The sequence below is a fragment of the Leiobunum rupestre genome, chromosome 1, assembly GCF_980474605.1.
Source record: "Leiobunum rupestre chromosome 1, qqLeiRupe1.1.hap1, whole genome shotgun sequence".
Lineage (NCBI taxonomy): Eukaryota > Metazoa > Arthropoda > Arachnida > Opiliones > Sclerosomatidae > Leiobunum > Leiobunum rupestre.
The window spans coordinates 88,205,003-88,225,778 of NC_143384.1; the positions used below are offsets into that span (position 1 = coordinate 88,205,003).

General features: G+C 43.4%; 1 protein-coding gene and 51 non-coding genes across 52 annotated transcripts; 1 reads left to right on the forward strand and 51 right to left on the reverse strand.

Moving 5' to 3' along the window:
• Nucleotides 1-11: 11 nt before the first annotated feature.
• TRNAE-CUC (transfer RNA glutamic acid (anticodon CUC)) lies at nt 12-83 on the reverse strand. Its single transcript has one exon. It is a non-coding gene; the product is annotated as a tRNA-Glu (tRNA).
• A 385-nt stretch (nt 84-468) lies between these two features.
• Nucleotides 469-540, reverse strand: TRNAE-CUC (transfer RNA glutamic acid (anticodon CUC)). Its single transcript has one exon. It is a non-coding gene; the product is annotated as a tRNA-Glu (tRNA).
• An 82-nt stretch (nt 541-622) lies between these two features.
• On the reverse strand, nt 623-694 carry TRNAE-CUC (transfer RNA glutamic acid (anticodon CUC)). Its single transcript has one exon. It is a non-coding gene; the product is annotated as a tRNA-Glu (tRNA).
• An 82-nt stretch (nt 695-776) lies between these two features.
• TRNAE-CUC (transfer RNA glutamic acid (anticodon CUC)) lies at nt 777-848 on the reverse strand. The gene has a single exon. It is a non-coding gene; the product is annotated as a tRNA-Glu (tRNA).
• An 82-nt stretch (nt 849-930) lies between these two features.
• Nucleotides 931-1,002, reverse strand: TRNAE-CUC (transfer RNA glutamic acid (anticodon CUC)). The gene has a single exon. It is a non-coding gene; the product is annotated as a tRNA-Glu (tRNA).
• A 236-nt stretch (nt 1,003-1,238) lies between these two features.
• TRNAE-CUC (transfer RNA glutamic acid (anticodon CUC)) lies at nt 1,239-1,310 on the reverse strand. The gene has a single exon. It is a non-coding gene; the product is annotated as a tRNA-Glu (tRNA).
• A 236-nt stretch (nt 1,311-1,546) lies between these two features.
• TRNAE-CUC (transfer RNA glutamic acid (anticodon CUC)) lies at nt 1,547-1,618 on the reverse strand. Its single transcript has one exon. It is a non-coding gene; the product is annotated as a tRNA-Glu (tRNA).
• Nucleotides 1,619-1,700: 82 nt separating this feature from the next.
• Nucleotides 1,701-1,772, reverse strand: TRNAE-CUC (transfer RNA glutamic acid (anticodon CUC)). Its single transcript has one exon. It is a non-coding gene; the product is annotated as a tRNA-Glu (tRNA).
• A 544-nt stretch (nt 1,773-2,316) lies between these two features.
• TRNAA-CGC (transfer RNA alanine (anticodon CGC)) lies at nt 2,317-2,388 on the reverse strand. Its single transcript has one exon. It is a non-coding gene; the product is annotated as a tRNA-Ala (tRNA).
• Nucleotides 2,389-2,776: 388 nt separating this feature from the next.
• TRNAE-CUC (transfer RNA glutamic acid (anticodon CUC)) lies at nt 2,777-2,848 on the reverse strand. Its single transcript has one exon. It is a non-coding gene; the product is annotated as a tRNA-Glu (tRNA).
• A 543-nt stretch (nt 2,849-3,391) lies between these two features.
• TRNAE-CUC (transfer RNA glutamic acid (anticodon CUC)) lies at nt 3,392-3,463 on the reverse strand. Its single transcript has one exon. It is a non-coding gene; the product is annotated as a tRNA-Glu (tRNA).
• A 236-nt stretch (nt 3,464-3,699) lies between these two features.
• TRNAE-CUC (transfer RNA glutamic acid (anticodon CUC)) lies at nt 3,700-3,771 on the reverse strand. Its single transcript has one exon. It is a non-coding gene; the product is annotated as a tRNA-Glu (tRNA).
• An 82-nt stretch (nt 3,772-3,853) lies between these two features.
• Nucleotides 3,854-3,925, reverse strand: TRNAE-CUC (transfer RNA glutamic acid (anticodon CUC)). The gene has a single exon. It is a non-coding gene; the product is annotated as a tRNA-Glu (tRNA).
• An 82-nt stretch (nt 3,926-4,007) lies between these two features.
• Nucleotides 4,008-4,079, reverse strand: TRNAE-CUC (transfer RNA glutamic acid (anticodon CUC)). The gene has a single exon. It is a non-coding gene; the product is annotated as a tRNA-Glu (tRNA).
• Nucleotides 4,080-4,314: 235 nt separating this feature from the next.
• On the reverse strand, nt 4,315-4,386 carry TRNAE-CUC (transfer RNA glutamic acid (anticodon CUC)). The gene has a single exon. It is a non-coding gene; the product is annotated as a tRNA-Glu (tRNA).
• An 82-nt stretch (nt 4,387-4,468) lies between these two features.
• On the reverse strand, nt 4,469-4,540 carry TRNAE-CUC (transfer RNA glutamic acid (anticodon CUC)). The gene has a single exon. It is a non-coding gene; the product is annotated as a tRNA-Glu (tRNA).
• Nucleotides 4,541-4,622: 82 nt separating this feature from the next.
• TRNAE-CUC (transfer RNA glutamic acid (anticodon CUC)) lies at nt 4,623-4,694 on the reverse strand. The gene has a single exon. It is a non-coding gene; the product is annotated as a tRNA-Glu (tRNA).
• An 82-nt stretch (nt 4,695-4,776) lies between these two features.
• TRNAE-CUC (transfer RNA glutamic acid (anticodon CUC)) lies at nt 4,777-4,848 on the reverse strand. The gene has a single exon. It is a non-coding gene; the product is annotated as a tRNA-Glu (tRNA).
• An 82-nt stretch (nt 4,849-4,930) lies between these two features.
• On the reverse strand, nt 4,931-5,002 carry TRNAE-CUC (transfer RNA glutamic acid (anticodon CUC)). Its single transcript has one exon. It is a non-coding gene; the product is annotated as a tRNA-Glu (tRNA).
• Nucleotides 5,003-5,084: 82 nt separating this feature from the next.
• Nucleotides 5,085-5,156, reverse strand: TRNAE-CUC (transfer RNA glutamic acid (anticodon CUC)). The gene has a single exon. It is a non-coding gene; the product is annotated as a tRNA-Glu (tRNA).
• Nucleotides 5,157-5,546: 390 nt separating this feature from the next.
• Nucleotides 5,547-5,618, reverse strand: TRNAE-CUC (transfer RNA glutamic acid (anticodon CUC)). The gene has a single exon. It is a non-coding gene; the product is annotated as a tRNA-Glu (tRNA).
• Nucleotides 5,619-5,700: 82 nt separating this feature from the next.
• Nucleotides 5,701-5,772, reverse strand: TRNAK-CUU (transfer RNA lysine (anticodon CUU)). Its single transcript has one exon. It is a non-coding gene; the product is annotated as a tRNA-Lys (tRNA).
• Nucleotides 5,773-5,854: 82 nt separating this feature from the next.
• Nucleotides 5,855-5,926, reverse strand: TRNAE-CUC (transfer RNA glutamic acid (anticodon CUC)). The gene has a single exon. It is a non-coding gene; the product is annotated as a tRNA-Glu (tRNA).
• Nucleotides 5,927-6,008: 82 nt separating this feature from the next.
• TRNAE-CUC (transfer RNA glutamic acid (anticodon CUC)) lies at nt 6,009-6,080 on the reverse strand. Its single transcript has one exon. It is a non-coding gene; the product is annotated as a tRNA-Glu (tRNA).
• An 82-nt stretch (nt 6,081-6,162) lies between these two features.
• Nucleotides 6,163-6,234, reverse strand: TRNAE-CUC (transfer RNA glutamic acid (anticodon CUC)). The gene has a single exon. It is a non-coding gene; the product is annotated as a tRNA-Glu (tRNA).
• An 82-nt stretch (nt 6,235-6,316) lies between these two features.
• Nucleotides 6,317-6,388, reverse strand: TRNAE-CUC (transfer RNA glutamic acid (anticodon CUC)). The gene has a single exon. It is a non-coding gene; the product is annotated as a tRNA-Glu (tRNA).
• A 698-nt stretch (nt 6,389-7,086) lies between these two features.
• TRNAE-CUC (transfer RNA glutamic acid (anticodon CUC)) lies at nt 7,087-7,158 on the reverse strand. Its single transcript has one exon. It is a non-coding gene; the product is annotated as a tRNA-Glu (tRNA).
• An 82-nt stretch (nt 7,159-7,240) lies between these two features.
• On the reverse strand, nt 7,241-7,312 carry TRNAE-CUC (transfer RNA glutamic acid (anticodon CUC)). The gene has a single exon. It is a non-coding gene; the product is annotated as a tRNA-Glu (tRNA).
• Nucleotides 7,313-7,394: 82 nt separating this feature from the next.
• Nucleotides 7,395-7,466, reverse strand: TRNAE-CUC (transfer RNA glutamic acid (anticodon CUC)). Its single transcript has one exon. It is a non-coding gene; the product is annotated as a tRNA-Glu (tRNA).
• Nucleotides 7,467-7,856: 390 nt separating this feature from the next.
• On the reverse strand, nt 7,857-7,928 carry TRNAE-CUC (transfer RNA glutamic acid (anticodon CUC)). Its single transcript has one exon. It is a non-coding gene; the product is annotated as a tRNA-Glu (tRNA).
• An 82-nt stretch (nt 7,929-8,010) lies between these two features.
• TRNAE-CUC (transfer RNA glutamic acid (anticodon CUC)) lies at nt 8,011-8,082 on the reverse strand. Its single transcript has one exon. It is a non-coding gene; the product is annotated as a tRNA-Glu (tRNA).
• An 82-nt stretch (nt 8,083-8,164) lies between these two features.
• Nucleotides 8,165-8,236, reverse strand: TRNAE-CUC (transfer RNA glutamic acid (anticodon CUC)). Its single transcript has one exon. It is a non-coding gene; the product is annotated as a tRNA-Glu (tRNA).
• Nucleotides 8,237-8,318: 82 nt separating this feature from the next.
• Nucleotides 8,319-8,390, reverse strand: TRNAE-CUC (transfer RNA glutamic acid (anticodon CUC)). The gene has a single exon. It is a non-coding gene; the product is annotated as a tRNA-Glu (tRNA).
• An 82-nt stretch (nt 8,391-8,472) lies between these two features.
• Nucleotides 8,473-8,544, reverse strand: TRNAE-CUC (transfer RNA glutamic acid (anticodon CUC)). Its single transcript has one exon. It is a non-coding gene; the product is annotated as a tRNA-Glu (tRNA).
• A 1,912-nt stretch (nt 8,545-10,456) lies between these two features.
• On the reverse strand, nt 10,457-10,528 carry TRNAE-CUC (transfer RNA glutamic acid (anticodon CUC)). The gene has a single exon. It is a non-coding gene; the product is annotated as a tRNA-Glu (tRNA).
• An 82-nt stretch (nt 10,529-10,610) lies between these two features.
• On the reverse strand, nt 10,611-10,682 carry TRNAE-CUC (transfer RNA glutamic acid (anticodon CUC)). Its single transcript has one exon. It is a non-coding gene; the product is annotated as a tRNA-Glu (tRNA).
• An 82-nt stretch (nt 10,683-10,764) lies between these two features.
• Nucleotides 10,765-10,836, reverse strand: TRNAE-CUC (transfer RNA glutamic acid (anticodon CUC)). The gene has a single exon. It is a non-coding gene; the product is annotated as a tRNA-Glu (tRNA).
• Nucleotides 10,837-10,918: 82 nt separating this feature from the next.
• Nucleotides 10,919-10,990, reverse strand: TRNAE-CUC (transfer RNA glutamic acid (anticodon CUC)). Its single transcript has one exon. It is a non-coding gene; the product is annotated as a tRNA-Glu (tRNA).
• Nucleotides 10,991-11,072: 82 nt separating this feature from the next.
• On the reverse strand, nt 11,073-11,144 carry TRNAE-CUC (transfer RNA glutamic acid (anticodon CUC)). The gene has a single exon. It is a non-coding gene; the product is annotated as a tRNA-Glu (tRNA).
• A 390-nt stretch (nt 11,145-11,534) lies between these two features.
• TRNAE-CUC (transfer RNA glutamic acid (anticodon CUC)) lies at nt 11,535-11,606 on the reverse strand. The gene has a single exon. It is a non-coding gene; the product is annotated as a tRNA-Glu (tRNA).
• Nucleotides 11,607-12,305: 699 nt separating this feature from the next.
• On the reverse strand, nt 12,306-12,377 carry TRNAE-CUC (transfer RNA glutamic acid (anticodon CUC)). The gene has a single exon. It is a non-coding gene; the product is annotated as a tRNA-Glu (tRNA).
• A 236-nt stretch (nt 12,378-12,613) lies between these two features.
• On the reverse strand, nt 12,614-12,685 carry TRNAE-CUC (transfer RNA glutamic acid (anticodon CUC)). Its single transcript has one exon. It is a non-coding gene; the product is annotated as a tRNA-Glu (tRNA).
• An 82-nt stretch (nt 12,686-12,767) lies between these two features.
• TRNAE-CUC (transfer RNA glutamic acid (anticodon CUC)) lies at nt 12,768-12,839 on the reverse strand. The gene has a single exon. It is a non-coding gene; the product is annotated as a tRNA-Glu (tRNA).
• Nucleotides 12,840-13,075: 236 nt separating this feature from the next.
• TRNAE-CUC (transfer RNA glutamic acid (anticodon CUC)) lies at nt 13,076-13,147 on the reverse strand. The gene has a single exon. It is a non-coding gene; the product is annotated as a tRNA-Glu (tRNA).
• An 82-nt stretch (nt 13,148-13,229) lies between these two features.
• On the reverse strand, nt 13,230-13,301 carry TRNAE-CUC (transfer RNA glutamic acid (anticodon CUC)). The gene has a single exon. It is a non-coding gene; the product is annotated as a tRNA-Glu (tRNA).
• Nucleotides 13,302-13,383: 82 nt separating this feature from the next.
• TRNAE-CUC (transfer RNA glutamic acid (anticodon CUC)) lies at nt 13,384-13,455 on the reverse strand. The gene has a single exon. It is a non-coding gene; the product is annotated as a tRNA-Glu (tRNA).
• Nucleotides 13,456-13,691: 236 nt separating this feature from the next.
• Nucleotides 13,692-13,763, reverse strand: TRNAE-CUC (transfer RNA glutamic acid (anticodon CUC)). Its single transcript has one exon. It is a non-coding gene; the product is annotated as a tRNA-Glu (tRNA).
• Nucleotides 13,764-13,999: 236 nt separating this feature from the next.
• TRNAE-CUC (transfer RNA glutamic acid (anticodon CUC)) lies at nt 14,000-14,071 on the reverse strand. Its single transcript has one exon. It is a non-coding gene; the product is annotated as a tRNA-Glu (tRNA).
• Nucleotides 14,072-14,153: 82 nt separating this feature from the next.
• On the reverse strand, nt 14,154-14,225 carry TRNAE-CUC (transfer RNA glutamic acid (anticodon CUC)). The gene has a single exon. It is a non-coding gene; the product is annotated as a tRNA-Glu (tRNA).
• Nucleotides 14,226-14,461: 236 nt separating this feature from the next.
• On the reverse strand, nt 14,462-14,533 carry TRNAE-CUC (transfer RNA glutamic acid (anticodon CUC)). Its single transcript has one exon. It is a non-coding gene; the product is annotated as a tRNA-Glu (tRNA).
• Nucleotides 14,534-14,769: 236 nt separating this feature from the next.
• Nucleotides 14,770-14,841, reverse strand: TRNAE-CUC (transfer RNA glutamic acid (anticodon CUC)). Its single transcript has one exon. It is a non-coding gene; the product is annotated as a tRNA-Glu (tRNA).
• Nucleotides 14,842-16,737: 1,896 nt separating this feature from the next.
• LOC149968816 (speckle-type POZ protein-like) lies at nt 16,738-17,998 on the forward strand. The gene is made up of 2 exons (XM_090173314.1): nt 16,738-16,970; nt 17,034-17,998. Exons 1-2 carry the CDS (start codon nt 16,909-16,911, stop codon nt 17,893-17,895), a joined length of 924 nt encoding a protein of 307 aa, XP_090029440.1. The 5' UTR covers nt 16,738-16,908; the 3' UTR covers nt 17,896-17,998.
• The last annotated feature ends 2,778 nt before the right edge of the window (nt 17,999-20,776 follow it).

Genomic DNA, 20,776 nt, shown 5'->3' on the forward strand with positions numbered 1-20,776 from the left:
AAAAAGAAGCATTCCGATGCCGGGGTTTGAACCCGGGCCTTCTGAGTGAGAGTCAGATATCCTTACCACTAGACGACACCGGACGATAGACGGTGTAAGAAACAAAGGCGTTCCGCGCTATAACATTTGAAATAATAGGTAGAGGGACGCCATCAAAAAGAAGCATTCCGATGCCGCGGTTTGAACCCGGGCCTTCTGAGTGAGAGTCAGATATAAAAACCACTAGACGACACCGGACGATGGAAAGTGTAAGAAACAAAGGCCTTCCGCGCTATCATTTTTGAAATAATAGGTAGAGGGACCCCATCAAAAAGAAGCTTTCCGATGCCGGGGTCTGAACCCGGGCCTGCTGAGTGAGAGTCAGATATCCTAACCACTAGACGACACCGGACGATGGACGTAAAAAAAATGCATTCCGCGCTATCATTTTTGAAATAATAGGTAGAGGGACGCCATCAAAAAGAAGCATTCCGATGCCGGGGTTTGAACCCAGGCCTTCTGAGTGAGAGTCAGATATCCTAACCACTAGACGACACCGTACGATGAAATGTGTAAGAAACAATGGCATTCCGCGCTATCATATTTGAAATAATAGGTAGAGGAACGCCATAAAAAAGAAGCATTCCGATGCCGGGGTTTGAACCCGGGCCTTCTGAGTGAGAGTCAGATATACTAACCATTAGACGACACCGGACGATGGAAAGTGTAAGAAACAAAGGCCTTCCGCGCTATCATTATTGAAATAATAGGTAGAGGGACGCCATCAAAAAGAAGCATTCGGATGCCGGGGTTTGAACCCGGGCCTTCTGAGTGAGAGTCAGATATCCTAACCACTAGACGACACCGGACGATAGACGGTGTAAGAAACAAAGGCGTTCCGCGCTATAACATTTGAAATAATAGGTAGAGGGACGCCATCAAAAAAAAGCATTCCGATGCCGGGGTTTGAACCCGGGCCTTCTGAGTGAGAGTCAGAAATACTAACCACTAGACGACACCGGACGATGGAAGACCTAAAAACCAAATGCATTCCGCGCTATCATATTTGAAATAATAGTTAGAGGGACGCCATCAAAAAGAAGCATTCCGATGCCGGAGTTTGAACCAGGGCCTTCTGAGTGAGAGTCAGATATCCTAACCACTAGACGACACCGGACGATGGAAGACCTAAAAACCAATTGCATTCCGCGCTATCATATTTGAAATAATAGGTAGAGGGACGCCATCAAAAAGAAGCATTCCGATGCCGGGGTTTGAACCCGGGCCTTCTGAGTGAGAGTCAGATATCCTAACCACTAGACGACACCGGACGATAGACGGTGTAAGAAACAAAGGCGTTCCGCGCTATAACATTTGAAATAATAGGTAGAGGGACGCCATCAAAAAGAAGCATTCCGATGCCGCGGTTTGAACCCGGGCCTTCTGAGTGAGAGTCAGATATAAAAACCACTAGACGACACCGGACGATGGAAAGTGTAAGAAACAAAGGCCTTCCGCGCTATCATTTTTGAAATAATAGGTAGAGGGACCCCATCAAAAAGAAGCTTTCCGATGCCGGGGTCTGAACCCGGGCCTTCTGAGTGAGAGTCAGATATCCTAACCACTAGACGACACCGGACGATAGACGGTGTAAGAAACAAAGGCGTTCCGCGCTATAACATTTGAAATAATAGGTAGAGGGACGCCATCAAAAAGAAGCATTCCGATGCCGGGGTTTGAACCCGGGCCTTCTGAGTGAGAGTCAGAAATACTAACCACTAGACGACACCGGACGATGGAAGACCTAAAAACCAAATGCATTCCGCGCTATCATATTTGAAATAATAGTTAGAGGGACGCCATCAAAAAGAAGCATTCCGATGCCGGAGTTTGAACCAGGGCCTTCTGAGTGAGAGTCAGATATCCTAACCACTAGACGACACCGGACGATGGAAGACCTAAAAACCAAATGCATTCCGCGCTATCATATTTGAAATAATAGGTAGAGGGACGCCATCAAAAAGAAGCATTCCGATGCCGGGGTTTGAACCCGGGCCTTCTGAGTGAGAGTATGATATCCTAACCACTAGACGACACCGGACGATAGACGGTGTAAGAAACAAAGGCGTTCCGCGCTATAACATTTGAAATAATAGGTAGAGGGACGCCATCAAAAAGAAGCATTCCGATGCCGCGGTTTGAACCCGGGCCTTCTGAGTGAGAGTCAGATATAAAAACCACTAGACGACACCGGACGATGGAAGGAGTAAGAAACAAAGGCCTTCCGCGCTATCATTTTTGAAATAATAGGTAGAGGAACGCCATCAAATAGAAGCATTCCGATGCCGGGGTTTTAACCCGGGCCTTCTGAGTGCGAGTCAGATATCCTAACCACTAGACGACACCGGACGATGGAAGGCGTAAGAAACAAAGGCCTTCCGCGCTATCATTTTTGAAATAATAGGTAGAGGGACGCCATCAAAAAGAAGCATTCCGATGACGGGGTTTGAACCCGGCCTTCTGAGTGAGAGTCAGATATCCTAACCACTAGACGACACCGGACGATGGAAGACCTAATAAACAAATGCATTCTGCGCTATCATATTTGAAATAATAGGTAGAGGGACGCCATCAAAAAGAAGCATTCCGAAGCCTGGGTTTAACCCGGGCCTTCTGAGTGAGAGTCAGATATCCTAACCACTAGACGACACCGGACGATGGAAGGAGTAAGAAACAAAGGCCTTCCGCGCTATCATTTTTGAAATAATAGGTAGAGGAACGCCATCAAAAATAAGCATTCCGATGCCGGGGTTTGAACCCGGGCCTTCTGAGTGAGAGTCAGATATCCTTACCACTAGACGACACCGGACGATAGAAGGTGTAAGAAAGAAAGGCGTTCCGCGCTATAATATTTGAAATAATAGGTAGATGGACGCCATCAAAAAGAAGCATTCCAATGCCAGGGTTTGAACCCGGGCCTTCTGAGTGAGAGTCACATATCCTAACCACAAGACGACGCCGGACGATAGAAAACCTAAAAAACAAATGCATTCCGCGCTATCATATTTGAAATAATAGCTAGAGGGACGTCATCAAAAACAAGCATTCCGATGCCGGGGTTTAACCTGGGCCTTCTGAGTGAGAGTCAGATATAAAAACCACTAGACGACACCGGACGATGGAAAGTGTAAGAAACAAAGGCCTTCCGCGCTATCATTTTTGAAATAATAGGTAGAGGGACCCCATCAAAAATAAGCATTCCGATGCCGGGGTTTCAACCCGGGCCTTCTTAGTGAGAGTCAGATATACTTACCACTAGACGACACCGGACGATGGAAGGAGTAAGAAACAAAGGCCTTCCGCGCTATCATTTTTGAAATAATAGGTAGAGGGACGCCATCAAATAGAAGCATTCCGATGCCAGGGTTTGAACCCGGGCCTTCTGAGTGAGAGTCAGATATCCTAACCACTAGACGACACCGGACGATGGAAGGAGTAAGAAACAAAGGCCTTCCGCGCTATCATTTTTGAAATAATAGGTAAAGGGACGCCATCAAAAATAAGCATTCCGATGCCGGGGTTTCAACCCGGGCCTTCTTAGTGAGAGTCAGATATACTTACCACTAGACGACACCGGACGATGGAAGGAGTAAGAAACAAAGGCCTTCCGCGCTATCATTTTTGAAATAATAGGTAGAGGGACGCCATCAAATAGAAGCATTCCGATGCCAGGGTTTGAACCCGGGCCTTCTGAGTGAGAGTCAGATATCCTAACCACTAGACGACACCAGAAGATGGAAGGTGTAAGAAACAAAGGCCTTGCGCGCTATCATTTCTGAAATAATAGGTAAAGTGATGCCATCAAAAAGAAGCATTCCGATGCCGGGGTTTGAACCCGGGCCTTCTGAGTGAGAGTCAGATATCCTAACCACTAGACGACACCGGACGATATAAGGCCTAAAAAACAAATGCATTCCGCGCTATCATATTTGAAATAATAGGTAGAGGGACGCCATCAAAAAGAAGCATTCCGATGCCGTGGTTTGAACCCGGGCCTTCTGAGTGAGAGTCAGATATCCTAACCACTAGACGACACCGGACGATATAAGGCCTAAAAAACAAATGCATTCCGCGCTATCATATTTGAAATAATAGGTAGAGGGACGCCATCAAAAAGAAGCATTCCGATGCCGTGGTTTGAACCCGGGCCTTCTGAGTGAGAGTCAGATATACTAACCACTAGACGACACCGGACGATGGAAGACGTAAAAACAAATGCATTCCGCGCTATCATTTTTGAAATAATAGGTAGAGGGACGGAATCAAATAGAAGCATTCCGATGCCGGGGTTTTAACCCGGGCCTTCTGAGTGAGAGTCAGATATCCTAACCACTAGACGACACCGGACGATGGAAGGAGTAAGAAACAAAGGTCTTCCACGCTATCATTTTTGAAATAATATTTAGTGGGACGCCATCAAAAATAAGCATTCCGATGCCGGGGTTTGAACCCGGGCCTTCTGAGTGAGAGTCAGATATCCTTACCACTAGACGACACCGGACGATGGAAGGAGTAGGAAACAAAGGTCTTCCGCGCTATCATTTTTGAAATAAAAGGTAGAGGGACACCATCAAAAACAAGCTTTCCGATGCCGGGGTTTGAACCCGGGCCTTCTTAGTGAGAGTCAGATATCCTAACCACTAGACGACACCGGACGATGGAAGACCCAAAAAACAAATTCATTCCGCGCTATCATATTTGAAATAATAGGTAGAGGGACGCCATCAAAAATAAGCATTCCGATGCCGGGGTTTGAACCCGGGCCTTCTGAGTGAGAGTCAGATATCCTAACCACTAGACGACACCGGACGATGGAAGACCTAAAAAACAAATGCATTCCGCGCTATCATATTTGAAATAATAGGTAGAGGGACGCCACCAAAAAGAAGCATTCCGATGCCAGGGTTTGAACCCGGGCCTTCTGAGTGAGAGTCAGATATCCTAACCACTAGACGACACCGGAAGATGGAAGGTGTAAGAAACAAAGGCCTTGCGCGCTATCATTTCTGAAATAATAGGTAAAGTGATGCCATCAAAAAGAAGCATTCCGATGCCGGGGTTTGAACCCGGGCCTTCAGAGTGAGAGTCAGATATCCTAACCACTAGATGACACCGGACGATATAAGGCCTAAAAAACAAATGCATTCCGCGCTATCATATTTGAAATAATAGGTAGAGGGACGCCATCAAAAAGAAGCATTCCGATGCCGTGGTTTGAACCCGGGCCTTCTGAGTGAGAGTCAGATATCCTAAACACTAGACGACACCGGACGATGGAAGGAGTAAGAAACAAAGGCTTTCCGCGCTATCATATTTGAAATAATAGGTAGAGGGACGCCATCGAAAATAATCATTCCGATGCCGGGGTTTGAAACCGGGTCTTCTGCGTGAGAGTCAGATATCCTAACCACTAGACGACACTGGACGATGGAAGGAGTAAGAAACAAAGGCCTTCCGCGCTATCATTTTTTAAATAATAGGTAGAGGGACGCCATCAAAAAGAAGCATTCCGATGCCGGGGTTTGAAACCGGGCCTTCTGAGTGAGAGTCAGATATCCTAACCACTAGACGACACCGGACGATGGAAGGTGTAAGAAACCAAGGCATTCTGCGCTATCATATTTGAAATAATAGGTACAGGGATGCCATCGCAAAGAAGCATTCCGATGCCGGGGTATGAACCCGGGCCTTCTGAGTAAGAGTCAGATATCCTAACCACTAGACGACACCGGACGTTGGGAAATGTAAGAAACAAAGGCATTCCGCGCTATCATATTTGAAATAATAGGTAGAGGGACGCCATCAAAAATAAGCATTCCGATGCCGGGGTTTGAAACCGGGCCTTCTGAGTGAGAGTCAGATATCCTTACCACTAGACGACACCGGACGATGGAAGGAGTAAGAAACAAAGGCCTTCCGCGCTATCATATTTGAAATAATAGGTAGAGGGATGCCATCAAATAGAAGCATTCCGATGCCGGGGTTTGAACCCGGGCCTTCTGAGTGAGAGTCAGATATCCTAACCACTAGACGACACCGGACGATGGAAAACCTAAAAAACCAATGCATTCCGCGCTATCATTTTTGAAATAATAGGTAGAGGGACGCCATCAAAAAGAGGCATTCCGATGCCGGGGTTTGAACCCGGGCCTTCTGAGTGAGAGTCAGATATCCTTACCACTAGACGACACCGGACGATGGAAGGAGTAAGAAACAAAGGCCTTCCGCGCTATCATATTTGAAATAATAGGTAGAGGGATGCCATCAAATAGAAGCATTCCGATGCCGGGGTTTGAACCCGGGCCTTCTGAGTGAGAGTCAGATATCCTAACCACTAGACGACACCGGACGATGGAAGGTGTAAGAAACAAAGGCATTCTGCGCTATCATTTTTGAAATAATAGGTAGAGGGACGCCATCAAAAAGAGGCATTCCGATGCCGGGGTTTGAACCCGGGCCTTCTGAGTTAGAGTCAGATATCCTAACCACTAGACGACACCGGACGATAGAAGGCCTAAAAAACAAATGCATTCCGCGCTATTATATTTGAAATAATAGTTAGAGGGACGCCATCAAAAAGAAGCATTCCGATGCCGTGGTTTGAACCCGGGCCTTCTGAGTGAGAGTCAGATATCCTAAACACTAGACGACACCGGACGATGGAAAACCTAAAAAACCAATGCATTCCGCGCTATCATATTTGAAATAATAGGTAGAGGGACGCCATCAAAAAGAAGCATTCCGATGCCAGGGTTTGAACCCGGTCCTTCTGAGTGAGAGTCAGATATCCTAAGCAATAGACGACACCGGACGATGGAAGGAGTAAGAAACAAAGGCCTTGCGCGCTATCATTTTTGAAATAATAGGTAAAGTGACGCCCCCAAAAAGAAGCATTCCGATGCCGGAGTTTGAACCCGGGCCTTCTGAGTGAGAGTCAGATCTCCTAACCACTAGACGACACCGGACGATGGAAGGAGTAGGAAACAAAGGCCTTCCGCGCTATCATATTTGAAATAATAGGTAGAGGGATGCCATCAAATAGAAGCATTCCGATGCCGGGGTTTGAACCCGGGCCTTCTGAGTGAGAGTCAGATATCCTAACCACTAGACGACACCGGACGATGGAAGGTGTAAGAAACAAAGGCATTCTGCGCTATCATTTTTGAAATAATAGGTAGAGGGACGCCATCAAAAAGAGGCATTCCGATGCCGGGGTTTGAACCCGGGCCTTCTGAGTGAGAGTCAGATATCCTAACCACTAGACGACACCGGACGATGGAAGGTGTAAGAAACAAAGGCATTCTGCGCTATCATTTTTGAAATAATAGGTAGAGGGACGCCATCAAAAAGAGGCATTCCGATGCCGGGGTTTGAACCCGGGCCTTCTGAGTGAGAGTCAGATATCCTAACCACTAGACGACACCGGACGATAGAAGGCCTAAAAAACAAATGCATTCCGCGCTATCATATTTGAAATAATAGGTAGAGGGACGCCATCAAAAAGAAGCATTCCGATGCCGTGGTTTGAACCCGGGCCTTCTGAGTGAGAGTCAGATATCCTAAACACTAGACGACACCGGACGATGGAAAACCTAAAAAACCAATGCATTCCGCGCTATCATATTTGAAATAATAGGTAGAGGGACGCCATCAAAAAGAAGCATTCCGATGCCAGGGTTTGAACCCGGTCCTTCTGAGTGAGAGTCAGATATCCTAACCAATAGACGACACCGGACGATGGAAGGAGTAAGAAACAAAGGCCTTGCGCGCTATCATTTTTGAAATAATAGGTAGAGGGACGCCATCAAAAAGAGGCATTCCGATGCCGGGGTTTGAACCCGGGGCTTCTGAGTGAGAGTCAGATATCCTAACCACTAGACGACACCGGACGTTGGAAAGTGTAAGAAACAAAGGCATTCCGCGCTATCATTTTTGAAATAATAGGTAGAGGGACGCCATCAAAAACAGGCATTCCGATGCCGGGGTTTGAACCCGGGTCTTCTGAGTGAGAGTTAGATATCCTAACCACTAGACGACACCGGACGATGGAAGGAGTAAGAAACAAAGGCCTTCCACGCTATCATTTTTGAAATAATAGGTAGAGGGACGCCATCATAAAGAAGCATTCCGATGCCGGGGATTTAACCCGGGCCTTCTGAGTGAGAGTCAGATATCCTAACCACTAGATGACACCGGACGATGGAAGGTGTAAGAAACAAAGGCATTCCGCGCTATCATATTTGAAATAATATGTACAGGGATGCCATCGCAAAGAAGCATTCCGATGCCGGGGTTTGAACCAGGGCCTTCTGAGTGAGAGTCAGATATCCTAACCACTAGACGACACCGGACGTTGGAAAGGGTAAGAAACAAAGGCATTCCGCGCTATCATATTTGAAATAATAGGTAGAGGGACGCCATCAAAAATAAGCATTCCAATGCCGGGGTTTGAAACCGGGCCTTCTGAGTGAGAGTCAGATATCCTAACCACTAGACGACACCGGACGATGGAAGGAGTAAGAAACCAAGGCCTTCCGCGCTATCATATTTGAAATAATAGGTAGAGGGACGCCATCAAAAATAAGCATTCCGATGCCGGGGTTTGAACCCGGGCCTTCTGAATGAGATTCAGATATTTTTTTTTTTTTTAATTATATCATTAAAAAAATACACGACGCGTGTATGGTACAAAAAGCGAAATGCAACAAGATAATAGAACAAGAAAAAAATACGAAGTAACATTTGAAAAATCGGTCGCGAAAAATGAACAGCGATAAAGAAAGAAAAACGATTAGATAATATTGATTAAACAATAGTGAGAAATAAAAAAATTAAGCAACGTATCAAACACTATTAGGCAGTACATGTTGTAGAAAGAATTCATGAACAAAAATAGGCTAAATTAGATAATAAACAGCATTAAAGACGATTAAGAAGAAATAAATTAACGAAAAAAAAAACTCCTTATTGAAAATGAGAAGCAAAGGCTTAGAACCGACAGAACACAGAAAAGGCCGCAAAACATTAAGAAAATCCATCACCATTAATTTGTAACTTATACGTTGAAACCGTAATCATCCGGGATCACAAAGTCCTTATACAGAGGACTGGTAACAGGCTGACCCTGATACCGACACACCCGAGCAAAATATTCGTTCTCTGAAGATGGCGGCCAAGCAACCTCCTTAGGCCACCACTCAGGCCGGCGATGACCCTTGAAAGGGAGCAGACGCATAGCAACGGGAACCCTTTGAACTTTCGTAGCAGAGCCAGAAGAAGAAGACAGCTTCTTACCGACATCGCCATCGCTTGACGACAGCGAATGCTTAGCACTCCGACGCGGATCAGACTTGACACCGGCATCGACGATGGAAGATTCACCACTACCGGCCCGGACCGGAGAACCTTGAGGAATAGCGACTGAGGCAGGATCGATGACCATCGCTTCACCGTCACCACCACCGCCCGACGCCGCTTCTAAATCGCGGGATGCCATCCGGGGCCATAGAGGACACTCCCGAACAACATGTCCCTGCTTCTGGCACTTAAAGCACTTAAAATCAGGACAATGGCGATAAATATGGTCAGGAGAATAACACTTATTACAAATTTTCAACTGAGAATCATGTCGGACAGCGTAAAACTTCTCTCGACCAACAGCATCGGCAACTCGTAAGCGATATGGTAATGATGACAGACTCTCAGGTAAGGTAACACGAACGGTACGAAGTCCGCAATAGAATGATGCCTTTTTATGCCAAACAAGCGGACCCTTGATTTCACAGCCAAGCGACGTTAATTTGGATAAAACGGCTTCATCAGTCACAAACTCAGGTAAGTCCGAAAAGGCGACAGTCACAGTCTTCGCAGAAACGCTTGAAATTTCATATATCTCACCATCAATATCCAAGCCCGAATCTATAACGCCCTCGACATCGGCCAAAGTGTTCAAGGTGAGAATGTAACCACCCTCATCACAGACAACTAAAGCAGAAGCACAATCCAGACCAAAGTTCGCAATCACCGCCGTAGACACAACTTCAAAACTTGGTAGATTTCGTTTAAAATCAATAAAAACCGATCTTTTGAATGCGTCCATCCTGGGTAGAAACACCCAGGAGGGAAAACGAGATTAAAAATTAACAACTATTAAATAAAATTAACAACTATTAAATAAAATTAACGAATAATAACAGATAGTAAAAATAAACCAGCAAAAAGCAGGCCCGGGCTTAGCGCGACGAAACACGGAGAGCAAAAGTGAACGACCTGCACTCTCCAAAAGCGCAAACGCAACTCCCGAGTCAGATATCCTAACCACTAGACGACACCGGACGTTGGAAAGTGTAAGAAACAAAGGCATTCCGCGCTATCATTTTTGAAATAATAGGTAGAGGGACGCCATCAAAAACAGGCATTCCGATGCCGGGGTTTGAACCCGGGTCTTCTGAGTGAGAGTTAGATATCCTAACCACTAGACGACACCGGACGATGGAAGGAGTAAGAAACAAAGGCCTTCCACGCTATCATTTTTGAAATAATAGGTAGAGGGACGCCATCAAAAAGAAGCATTCCGATGCCGGGGATTTAACCCGGGCCTTCTGAGTGAGAGTCAGATATCCTAACCACTAGATGACACCGGACGATGGAAGGTGTAAGAAACAAAGGCATTCCGCGCTATCATATTTGAAATAATATGTACAGGGATGCCATCGCAAAGAAGCATTCCGATGCCGGGGTTTGAACCCGGGCCTTCTGAGTGAGAGTCAGATATCCTAACCACTAGACGACACCGGACGTTGGAAAGGGTAAGAAACAAAGGCATTCCGCGCTATCATATTTGAAATAATAGGTAGAGGGACGCCTTCAAAAATAAGCATTCCAATGCCGGGGTTTGAAACCGGGCCTTCTGAGTGAGAGTCAGATATCCTAACCACTAGACGACACCGGACGATGGAAGGAGTAAGAAACCAAGGCCTTCCGCGCTATCATATTTGAAATAATAGGTAGAGGGACGCCATCAAAAATAAGCATTCCGATGCCGGGGTTTGAACCCGGGCCTTCTGAATGAGATTCAGATATCCTAACCACTAGACGACACCGGACGATGGAAGACCTAAAAAACAAATGCATTCCGCGCTATCATATTTGAAATAATAGGTAGAGGGACGCCACCAAAAAGAAGCATTCCGATGCCAGGGTTTGAACTCGGGCCTTCTGAGTGAGAGTCAGATATCCTAACCACTAGACGACACCGGAAGATGGAAGGTGTAAGAAACAAAGGCCTTCCGCGCTATCATTTTTGAAATAATAGGTAGAGGGACGCCATCAAAAAGAGGCATTCCGATGCCGTGGTTTGAACCCGGGCCTTCTGAGTGAGAGTCAGATATCCTAAACACTAGACGACACCGGACGATGGCAGCTGTAAGAAACAAAGGCATTCCGCGCTATCATATTTGAAATAATAGGTAGAGGGACGCCATCAAAAAGAAGCATTTCGATGCCGGGGTTTGAACCCGGGCCTTCTGAGTGAGAGTCAGATATCCTAACCACTAGACGACACCGGACGATGGCACGTGTAAGAAACGAAGGCTATCCACGCTATCATATTTGAAATAATAGGTAGAGGGACGCCATCAAAAAGAAGCATTCCGATGCCAGAGTTTCAACCCGGTCCTTCTGAGTGAGAGTCAGATATCCTAACCACTAGACGACACCGGACGATGGAAGGTGTAAGAAACAAAGGCATTCCGCGCTATCATATTTGAAATAATAAGTAGAGGGACGCCATCACAAAGAAGCATTCCGAGGCCGGGGTTTGAACCCCGTGCCGTCTGGGAGAGAGTCAAATATCCTAACCACTAGACGACACCGGACGATGGAAGGTGTAAGAAACAAATGCATTCCGCACTTTCAAATTTGAAATAATAGGTAGAGGGACGCAATCAGAAAGAAGCATTCCGATGCCGGGGTTTGAAACCGGGCCTTCTGAGTGAGAATCAGATATCCTAACCACTAGACGACACCTTACGATGGAATGTGTAAGAAACAATGGCATTCCGCGCTATCATATTTGAAATAATAGGTAGAGGAACGCCATCAAAAAGAAGCATTCCGATGCCGGGGTTTGAACCCAGGCCTTCTGAGTGAGAGTCAGATATCCTAACCACTAATCGACACCGGACGATGGCAGCTGTAAGAAACAAAGGCATTCCGCGCTATCATATTTGAAATTATAGGTAGAGGGACGCCATCAAAAAGAAGCATTCCGATGCCGGGGTTTGAACCCGGGCCTTCTGAGTGAGAGTCAGATATCCTAACCACTAAACGACACCGGACGATGGTAGATGTAAGAAACAAAGGCATTCCGCGCTATCATATTTAAAATAATAGGTAGAGGAACGCCATAAAAAAGAAGTATTCCGATGCGGGGGTTTAAACCCGGGCCTTCTGAGTGAGAGTTAGATATCCTAACCACTAGACTGAACCGGACGATGGCAGCTGTAAGAAACAAAGGCATTCCGCGCTATCATATTTGTAATAATAGGTAGAGGGACGCCATAAAAAATAAGCATTCCGATGCCGGGGTTTGGACCCAGGCCTTCTGAGTGAGAGTCAGATATCCTAACCACTAGACGACACCGGACGATGGCAGCTGCAAGAAACAAAGGCATTCCGCGCTATCATATTTGAAATAATAGGTAGAGGGACGCCATCAAAAAGAAGCATTTCGATGCCGGGGTTTGAACCCGGGCCTTCTGAGTGAGAGTCAGATATCCTAACCACTAGACGACACCGGACGATGGCACGTGTAAGAAACGAAGGCATTCCGCGCTATCATATTTGAAATAATAGGTAGAGGGACGCCATCAAAAAGAAGCATTCCGATGCCAGGGTTTCAACCCGGTCCTTCTGAGTGAGAGTCAGATATCCTAACCACTAGACGACACCGGACGATGGAAGGTGTAAGAAACAAAGGCATTCCGCGCTATCATATTTGAAATAATAGGTAGAGGGACGCCATCACAAAGAAGCATTCCGATGCCGGGGTTTGAAACCGGGCCTTCTGAGTGAGAGTCAGATATCCTAACCACTAGACGACACCGGACGATGGCACATGTAAGAAACAAAGGCATTCCGCGCCATCATATTTGAAATAATAGGTATAGGAACGCCATCAAAAAGAAGCATTTCGATGCCGGGGTTTGAACCCGGGCCTTCTGAGTGAGAGTCAGATATCCTAACCACTAGACGACACCGGACGATGGAAGGTGTAAGAAACAAAGGCATTCCGCGCTATCATATTTGAAATTATAGGTAGAGGGACGCCATCAAAAAGAAGCATTCCGATGCCGGGGTTTGAACCCGGGCCTTCTGAGTGAGAGTCAGATATCCTAACCACTAAACGACACCGGACGATGGTAGATGTAAGAAACAAAGGCATTCCGCGCTATCATATTTAAAATAATAGGTAGAGGAACGCCATAAAAAAGAAGTATTCCGATGCGGGGGTTTAAACCCGGGCCTTCTGAGTGAGAGTTAGATATCCGAACCACTAGACGACACCGGACGATGGAAAGTGTAAGAAACAAAGGCGTTCCGCGCTGTCATATTTGAAATTATAGGTAGAGGGACGCCATCAAAAAGAAGCATTCCGAAGCCGGGATTTGAACCCGGGCCTTCTGAGTGAGAGTCAGATATCCTAACCACTAAACGACACCGGACGATGGAAGGTGTAAGAAACAAAGGCATTCCGCGCTATCATATTTGAAATAATAGGTAGAGGGACGCCATCAAAAAGAAGCATTCCGAAGCCGGGGTTTGAACCCGGGCCTTCTGAGTGAGAGGCAGATATCCTAACCACTAAACGACACCGGACGATGGCACGTGTAAGAAACAAAGGCATTCCACGCTATCATATTTGAAATAATAGGTAGAGGGACGCCATAAAAAATAAGCATCCCGATGCCGGGGTTTGAACCCGGGCCTTCTGAGTGAGAGTCAGATATCTTAACCACTAGACGACACCGGACGATGGCAGCTGTAAGAAACAAAGGCATTCCGCGCTATCATATTTGAAATAATAGGTAGAGGGACGCTATCAAAAAGAAGCATTCCGATGCCTGGGTTTGAACCCGGGCCTTCTGAGTGAGAGTCAGATATCCTAACCACTAGACGACACCGGACGATGGCACATGTAAGAAACAAAGGCATTCCGCGCCATCATATTTGAAATAATAGGTATAGGAACGCCATCAAAAAGAAGCATTCCGATGCCGGAGTTTGAACCCAGGCCTTCTGAGTGAGAGTCAGGTATCCTTACCACTAGACGACACCGGACGATGGAATATGTAAGAAACAATGGCATTCCGCGCTATCATATTTGAAATAATAGGTAGAGGGACGCCATCAAAAAGAAACATTCCGATGCCGGGGTTTGAACCCGGGACTTCTGAGTGAGAGTCAGATATCCTAACCACTAGACGACACCGGACGATGGAACATGTAAGAAACAAAGGCATTCCGCGCCATCATATTTGAAATAATAGGTATAGGAATGCCATCAAAAAGAAGCATTCCGATGCCGGAGTTTGAACCCAGGCCTTCTGAGTGAGAGTCAGGTATCCTTACCACTAGACGACACCGGACGATGGAATATGTAAGAAACAATGGCATTCCGCGCTATCATATTTGAAATAATAGGTAGAGGGACGCCATCAAAAAGAAACATTCCGATGCCGGGGTTTGAACCCGGGACTTCTGAGTGAGAGTCAGATATCCTAACCACTAGACGACACCAGAAGATCGCCTATAAGAAGATAAATTTCGATGCTGGCTATTAAACCCGGGCCTTCGGAGCGAGAATTAGTAATCCTTACCTAGATGATTGCCTTTAAAAGGAAAATTTAGAAGCCGGGGTTTGAAAACCGGCCTTCTGAGTTATAGTCAGATAACCTAACTTCTTGACGACACCGGGCGCGGCAGGGAATAGTAGGAATGGGATCGCCTTTTAAAATAAATATTCCGTTGCTTTGGTTTGAACCTAGGCCTTCTTAATAAGAGTCAGATATTCAAACCACTAGACCTTTCGCTTATTTAATTTTTAACATTTTATTTTAAAGAAGAATATTGATTTCAAAAATTTTTAATAGTTCCGGTTCTGTATTTATTTGATGAATTTTCGACTGCTTGGATGATTTTTGTTATTTATCGCCTGCTCAATGAGTTAGATTTATATTATTGTGGATGTCTTACATTGTCCGCTTCTTGACTCATTGTAAACCTTTGATCGCAAGGAAGTAATTTACAATTACGTCCAGTTACATTTTTCCGGTCGGCCATTTTCGTTTTCTCCATTGAAAGTTATAATCATGATAATAGTTTTATTAATTTGCATTTGCTAACTTAATTATTGCTATACATACTAATAACAACAATCAATCCGGAACCACTCCTTCTGCGTAGAGTTTGTACGCTGGTTAAAGGGGTTTTCCACCGAGATCTTCGGTTTCCCCTTCCCATAAAAACTTGCTGAGGTTAACGGTAATAGTTAGTGTAGGGAGCTGTTGGGTCCTACGCATTGTTACCTGGCCACCTGTTACTTGATCACGCACAAGCAACATTGATTATGTGGTCGAAGGTGGTGCCTTGGGTATTAGCTCTATTTTAAAAAAAAATATTCGAATAATTTATCTTTTTTATGAAAATGCATGCAAGGGAAGGCGCTAATAAATTCCTTGAAATGTAAAAGTTTAACTTCTTGGTTCCAGAAATAAATATTCAAAATTATTGTAAACTTTTAAACGTTCTTGCTATTTGGTTAAGTCTTTTTGGCACAAAACACATTGATTAACATGCCGTCCCCAGGCTTGTCTAGTTACTCGCTACGCGTATAGGCTTTCCGCTAATAGTCTTTTTCCTGAGACCGTGTGCATTATATTTGTTTCACCCATTCGACTCTTTATCGTTAGGAAATGAGGCTCCTTTAAGTATTTCACTAAGAAAAATAAAGAACATCGCTTCGAACGTTGAAATCTTGAAGTTGAAGATCCGCCATCTAACGTCCTATTTTATCCTTCATTTACAAGGGTGGAGAAAACGTTTACGTAGAGTGTGCAAATCTAACTACAATTTGTACTTTTTAGTTTACGTAAGAGCATGTAGCGGCCAATGCAACAAGCTAATGCATTATTGGATTTTCGTCGGCATAAGAAACTCCTTGAGTTTAATATAGCAAATCTTAAGCTACGAGGCTCTGTCTTAAATAATAACGGTTATTTTATCGTTGGGCGTTGAAATTCCGATAAAACACATACTTCAAGGACTCCAACCGTTTTGCAGAAACCTTCTTTTAAAACCTAGTCTACTTTGCGGTTTTATTTTCAAAAATATTAATTTTTAAACGAGTTTTCTGCCCTTTAAGGAAAAAATATCTCAGAAACGTTGCGCCAACCAAGAAACTCTGTTAGCCGCTATCGATTTTACAAGCGAATGCTTTTGAATATTTGTTTCTTTTGTTTAAAATATAAATATTAATAAAAATATATCAATTGTAAAATATATATCAAAAATATTAGTAGTAACTTCGTTGATTAAAAGTTGATTTTTTGGCATAAGAACATCCATTTTGCGTTGAAGCCAATATAAAAAATTGTTTGATAATGCGCAAAAATCATCCTAACGGGAAAATATATTTTTACAGAATAACGGCGAATCAGTCGCTGAAATAGCGCTAACAGTGCGAGATCAAAGTTGGTCGGGTCCTACAGAATTAAAGATCCTGCTAATATTGTCAAGTTAGATGTTCAGTTAGGCTTGAAATTCGTACATTGTCGTCTCAAGAATATTCGGTCTAGAATAAAAATAAGCATGGCCTCGAAACTCGAACACGGATGTTTCGCTAACACAAAGAACCAACCACATCATTTCCGGTTAGTGTGGAAGATTGAGAATTTCCTCGAATATCCGGTCAAGATAGGAAGTTTTATTCGCAGTCCGCCGTTTACCTGCACCAAGGGAACCGACTACGGGGTGAAGTTCTACTTAGAAATCTATCCACAGGGTTTCATTGGCGTAACCGATGAATTTGTTCACGTATATCTTAAAACCGATGTGTTACCGGAAAACATGAACTTCATGAAGGCCAGTTTTAACGTATCGCTGATTGACTCGCGTAGAAAGAAAGCGATAGAAAAGCAGTGGCCACAATACGATTTCGATGATTTAAAAATTGGGCCTGGATGTTATAAATTTAGTACCCTACAAGAACTCCGAAAGAACGCGGAAGATTGGTTGCCGGGCGGACATCTCACTTTGGAATGCAACGTTATGGCTCACTTCGAATTAAAAAATTCGGTCTCAACAGTAAGAATTCAGTTGGAAGCTGGTGGAAGCACCTCGTTGGATTTAGGGGCCGAGGTATTGAAGATGGTCTACGAGGAGAAGATATGCCCGGATGTCAAGTTGAAAGCCTCTGATGGTCAAATGTACGACGCCCACAAGTGCATTCTCGCCGCCAGATCTCCCTATTTTAAGGCCATGTTCCAACACCAGATGAAGGAGAATCAGGAGGGTCTGGTGGACCTCAGTGAGGACATGAATGGACAGGAATTGGAGGCGTTTCTCCTTTACATCTATCTGAACAAACCACCGTCCGATCTTGGCGACACTGCCCGCAAAATGTTTCAGATCGGAGAAATGCAAGGTATCCTAGGCCTAAGGCAAATCAGCGAGCGTACCTTGATTGGTCAACTCAACGACGACAACGCCCTTGAATTTCTGATATTCGCCAACCAACACGATGCCAAAGAATTAAGAAAAGCTGCCGCATTACTTATTGCCTATTTCGACAAATAAAACGTTTTATGGTTTTTTTAGATTTAAAAAATTTATTATAGTTTTATTTTATTGTATTACTTTGATAAACATGTATATTAAAATTTTAATTGCTTTTAACAAACATGGTGTGAAAAGTTGGTTTAAAAAATACTGACACACACGACACGTTAAACCTTCGCAACAGAGTTGGGTGAAACGCGAAGTTAAACTGTGGGAGTAGTTTTCCACGACTTTTTTATCGTTCCAATCGCCGACGGAGCTGGAGGGAAAACAGTGAAGGAAGTCAAGGTTAGCTCATTAATTCCTACCGATTCTCAAGGCTATTAAAAGGTGGGAAATTTTAATTTTAACTTATTGAATGACTTTTCAGGAGAGCGTAGTTCCATCTTTCAACGTCACTGGAAGCCAGATTTAAAGTAACCAAATGAAAACGTCGTCAGATGAACATTGAAGAGTATTTTAATTTGGCAACCTTAACTAAACTAACAAGAATTTAACCTCAATTATTAATCCCATATCTTAATTCTTAATAAAGATGTTTAAATACGTGTTTGCTTAATTGGAGTTGAGCAGGCAGGCCCCGTGCACCTTACGTTTGATTTAAGAAGCACTATTACCTCAAATAAATATTAACAAAACCAGTGGTAGTTATCAATAGAAGCCATCGTTTAAAAATATATTTTTAACTGTTGAACCCATAGAGTAAACTACTCACTTTTCGTACGCCTTGTTTTCGAGGCGTGAAATAACAAGTTGGATTAAAGGAAATGTACAATCTCTAAATAAAAAAGTAAGAAAAACCACACCATCTATCTTCGAACTATATTGTATTTAATCACGCCTGGGAAACTAGTTGGCCCCGTTATACCCCTTTCAGACTAGGCTTGTAAAACCGGGTTTAGACTCGGTTTATGAAACCACAGTTTATTTTTTATACTAAAATGTGTTACGAAAATGAAACTTCGGTTTACTTAACTCAGTTTTCTACGCCTTGTCTGATAAGGATATTAGGATTAATGTTTCATGCGCTTACATAGGGCCTTCCGCTCTATGCGATTGGGTTACTCTATGGTTAGGCCTTAAAATGAATATATTATACTTATTATTAGTCCGGGGCACTTAAATATATAAAAACGACCCAGCAAACATTCCTCTATTGTTTAAAATGTTGTTTGTCATTTTGTTTGAATATCTAAAAATTAGTAATGATTTTGCCCATGCCTGCTTCCGAAAAAGCCTTTCTATAGGCTTGGCAAACAGAGACATCCGTTTTATCACGCGTTACTTAAATGGATTATTAAAAGCGGACAACTTTTGAATTAACGATGTGTCTTTGCTGAAACTTGCAGATGATGAACAAAGATAATTTTGAGTCAGACAACTTTAACACGTTCAACTTAAGACTGTTGGTAGGCTTACATGGGAAAAGCATAATTGGTTAACAGCACTAAAACGACGTAACTTACTAAGGAGTTTATGTACAAACAGTATTTATCAAGATGGCGCAGACACAATAGTAGCCTCTTCCTCCTAGAACTCTTGACTTTACCCTTTTGATTTAAAATCTCGGCTCAGCATTGGCATAGGTAGATAAAGAGAAGTAATACCAATCGAATGACGCCTGAATTAAATTTATATCGAGTGTCGTTGAAGAGATTTCATTGATTCCCGGGGACCTAAAGCTAAAGATTCCACTGTATTATTCACCACCATTACTACCACATACATCAGGTACGAAAATAACAGCCTCCTTCCTCTATACTAGAGGCAGACGCTAAAAAAAACGCGTTAGATTGGTAGGAATATCAGTCTGCCATTAAAATTTACCCGCTGCTTTAAATTGGGTTGGCTACACTACAAAAATGTATTTCTGTTATTTTAACTAATTATTTGTCGGATAATTTCGCCAAGTAACCTGACATCATCTTTGATGTTTAGATTTTTATAAGTTCTATTTATTTAACTAATTATTTGTCGGATAATTTCGCCAAGTAACTTGACATCATCTTTGATGTTTAGATTTTTATAAGTTCTATTTATTTAACTAATTATTTGTCGGATAATTTCGCCAAGTAACCTGACATCATCTTTGATGTTTAGATTTTTATAAGTTCTATTTATTTAACTAATTATTTGTCGGATAATTTCGCCAAGTAACCTGACATCATCTTTGATGTTTAGATTTTTATAAGTTCTATTTATGTTGTTAAAGGCGAAGTCCGAATTTTACTTTGCACCCAATATAAAAGTTTTCAACTGAACCCATGCAGACGATGTGTGAAGCTGATATTTAGTAAAAAAAATCTAATATTGTTCCGTAAGTTTTTCCCTTTGGGGAATATTTTACTGAGTCTAAGAGCTATACGAAGTGACGTCATCACAAGAAGAAAATATCCCCCTAGCGAGGCGCTGTCAAAGTCTACGTGTGACGCGGGAGCCAGCGGACGCTAAACTTCGTCGAAGCCCGTAATGCAGTTTGTCTTGTGTATAGCTCTCGGTAAAATTTTTAAATGTGAGGAATATGAAGTGTCACACTTATGTTATAATATTATACACTTATGATATTATTTACCGCGTAAACTGAACTAAATGAACTAGGCAGCCAATTTAAGTCAACATAAAAAAGAAAGAAGTTATTAGTCAATATTTTATCAGTGGCATTTATATTTTACCCAAGATTCATAAGGCTGAATGCCATTTGATTGGCATAGAAGTATTAGATAGACACCGTTTAAATTTTAGTATTTCTATCTCCATAAACGTCTTGTAATAGAAAACAGAATAATTTTCTCCTATGGAAACGGCCAGTAATATTCCACGAAAAAGTGTATAGATTCGACTACATGTAGTACACGTTCGTCGTATACGTTTTGTTTTGGTGCGTGCTTAATATTCATGT

Excerpts from the sequence above, each read along its gene's own strand:
- LOC149968816 (XM_090173314.1), top strand. The coding sequence starts at position 16,909 with ATGGCCTCGAAACTCGAACACGGATGTTTCGCTAACACAAAGAACCAA. Across the intron at positions 16,971-17,033 it reads AACCAACCACATCATTTCCG|TCCGCCGTTTACCTGCACCA; the intron begins GTTAGTGTGGAA and ends TTTTATTCGCAG.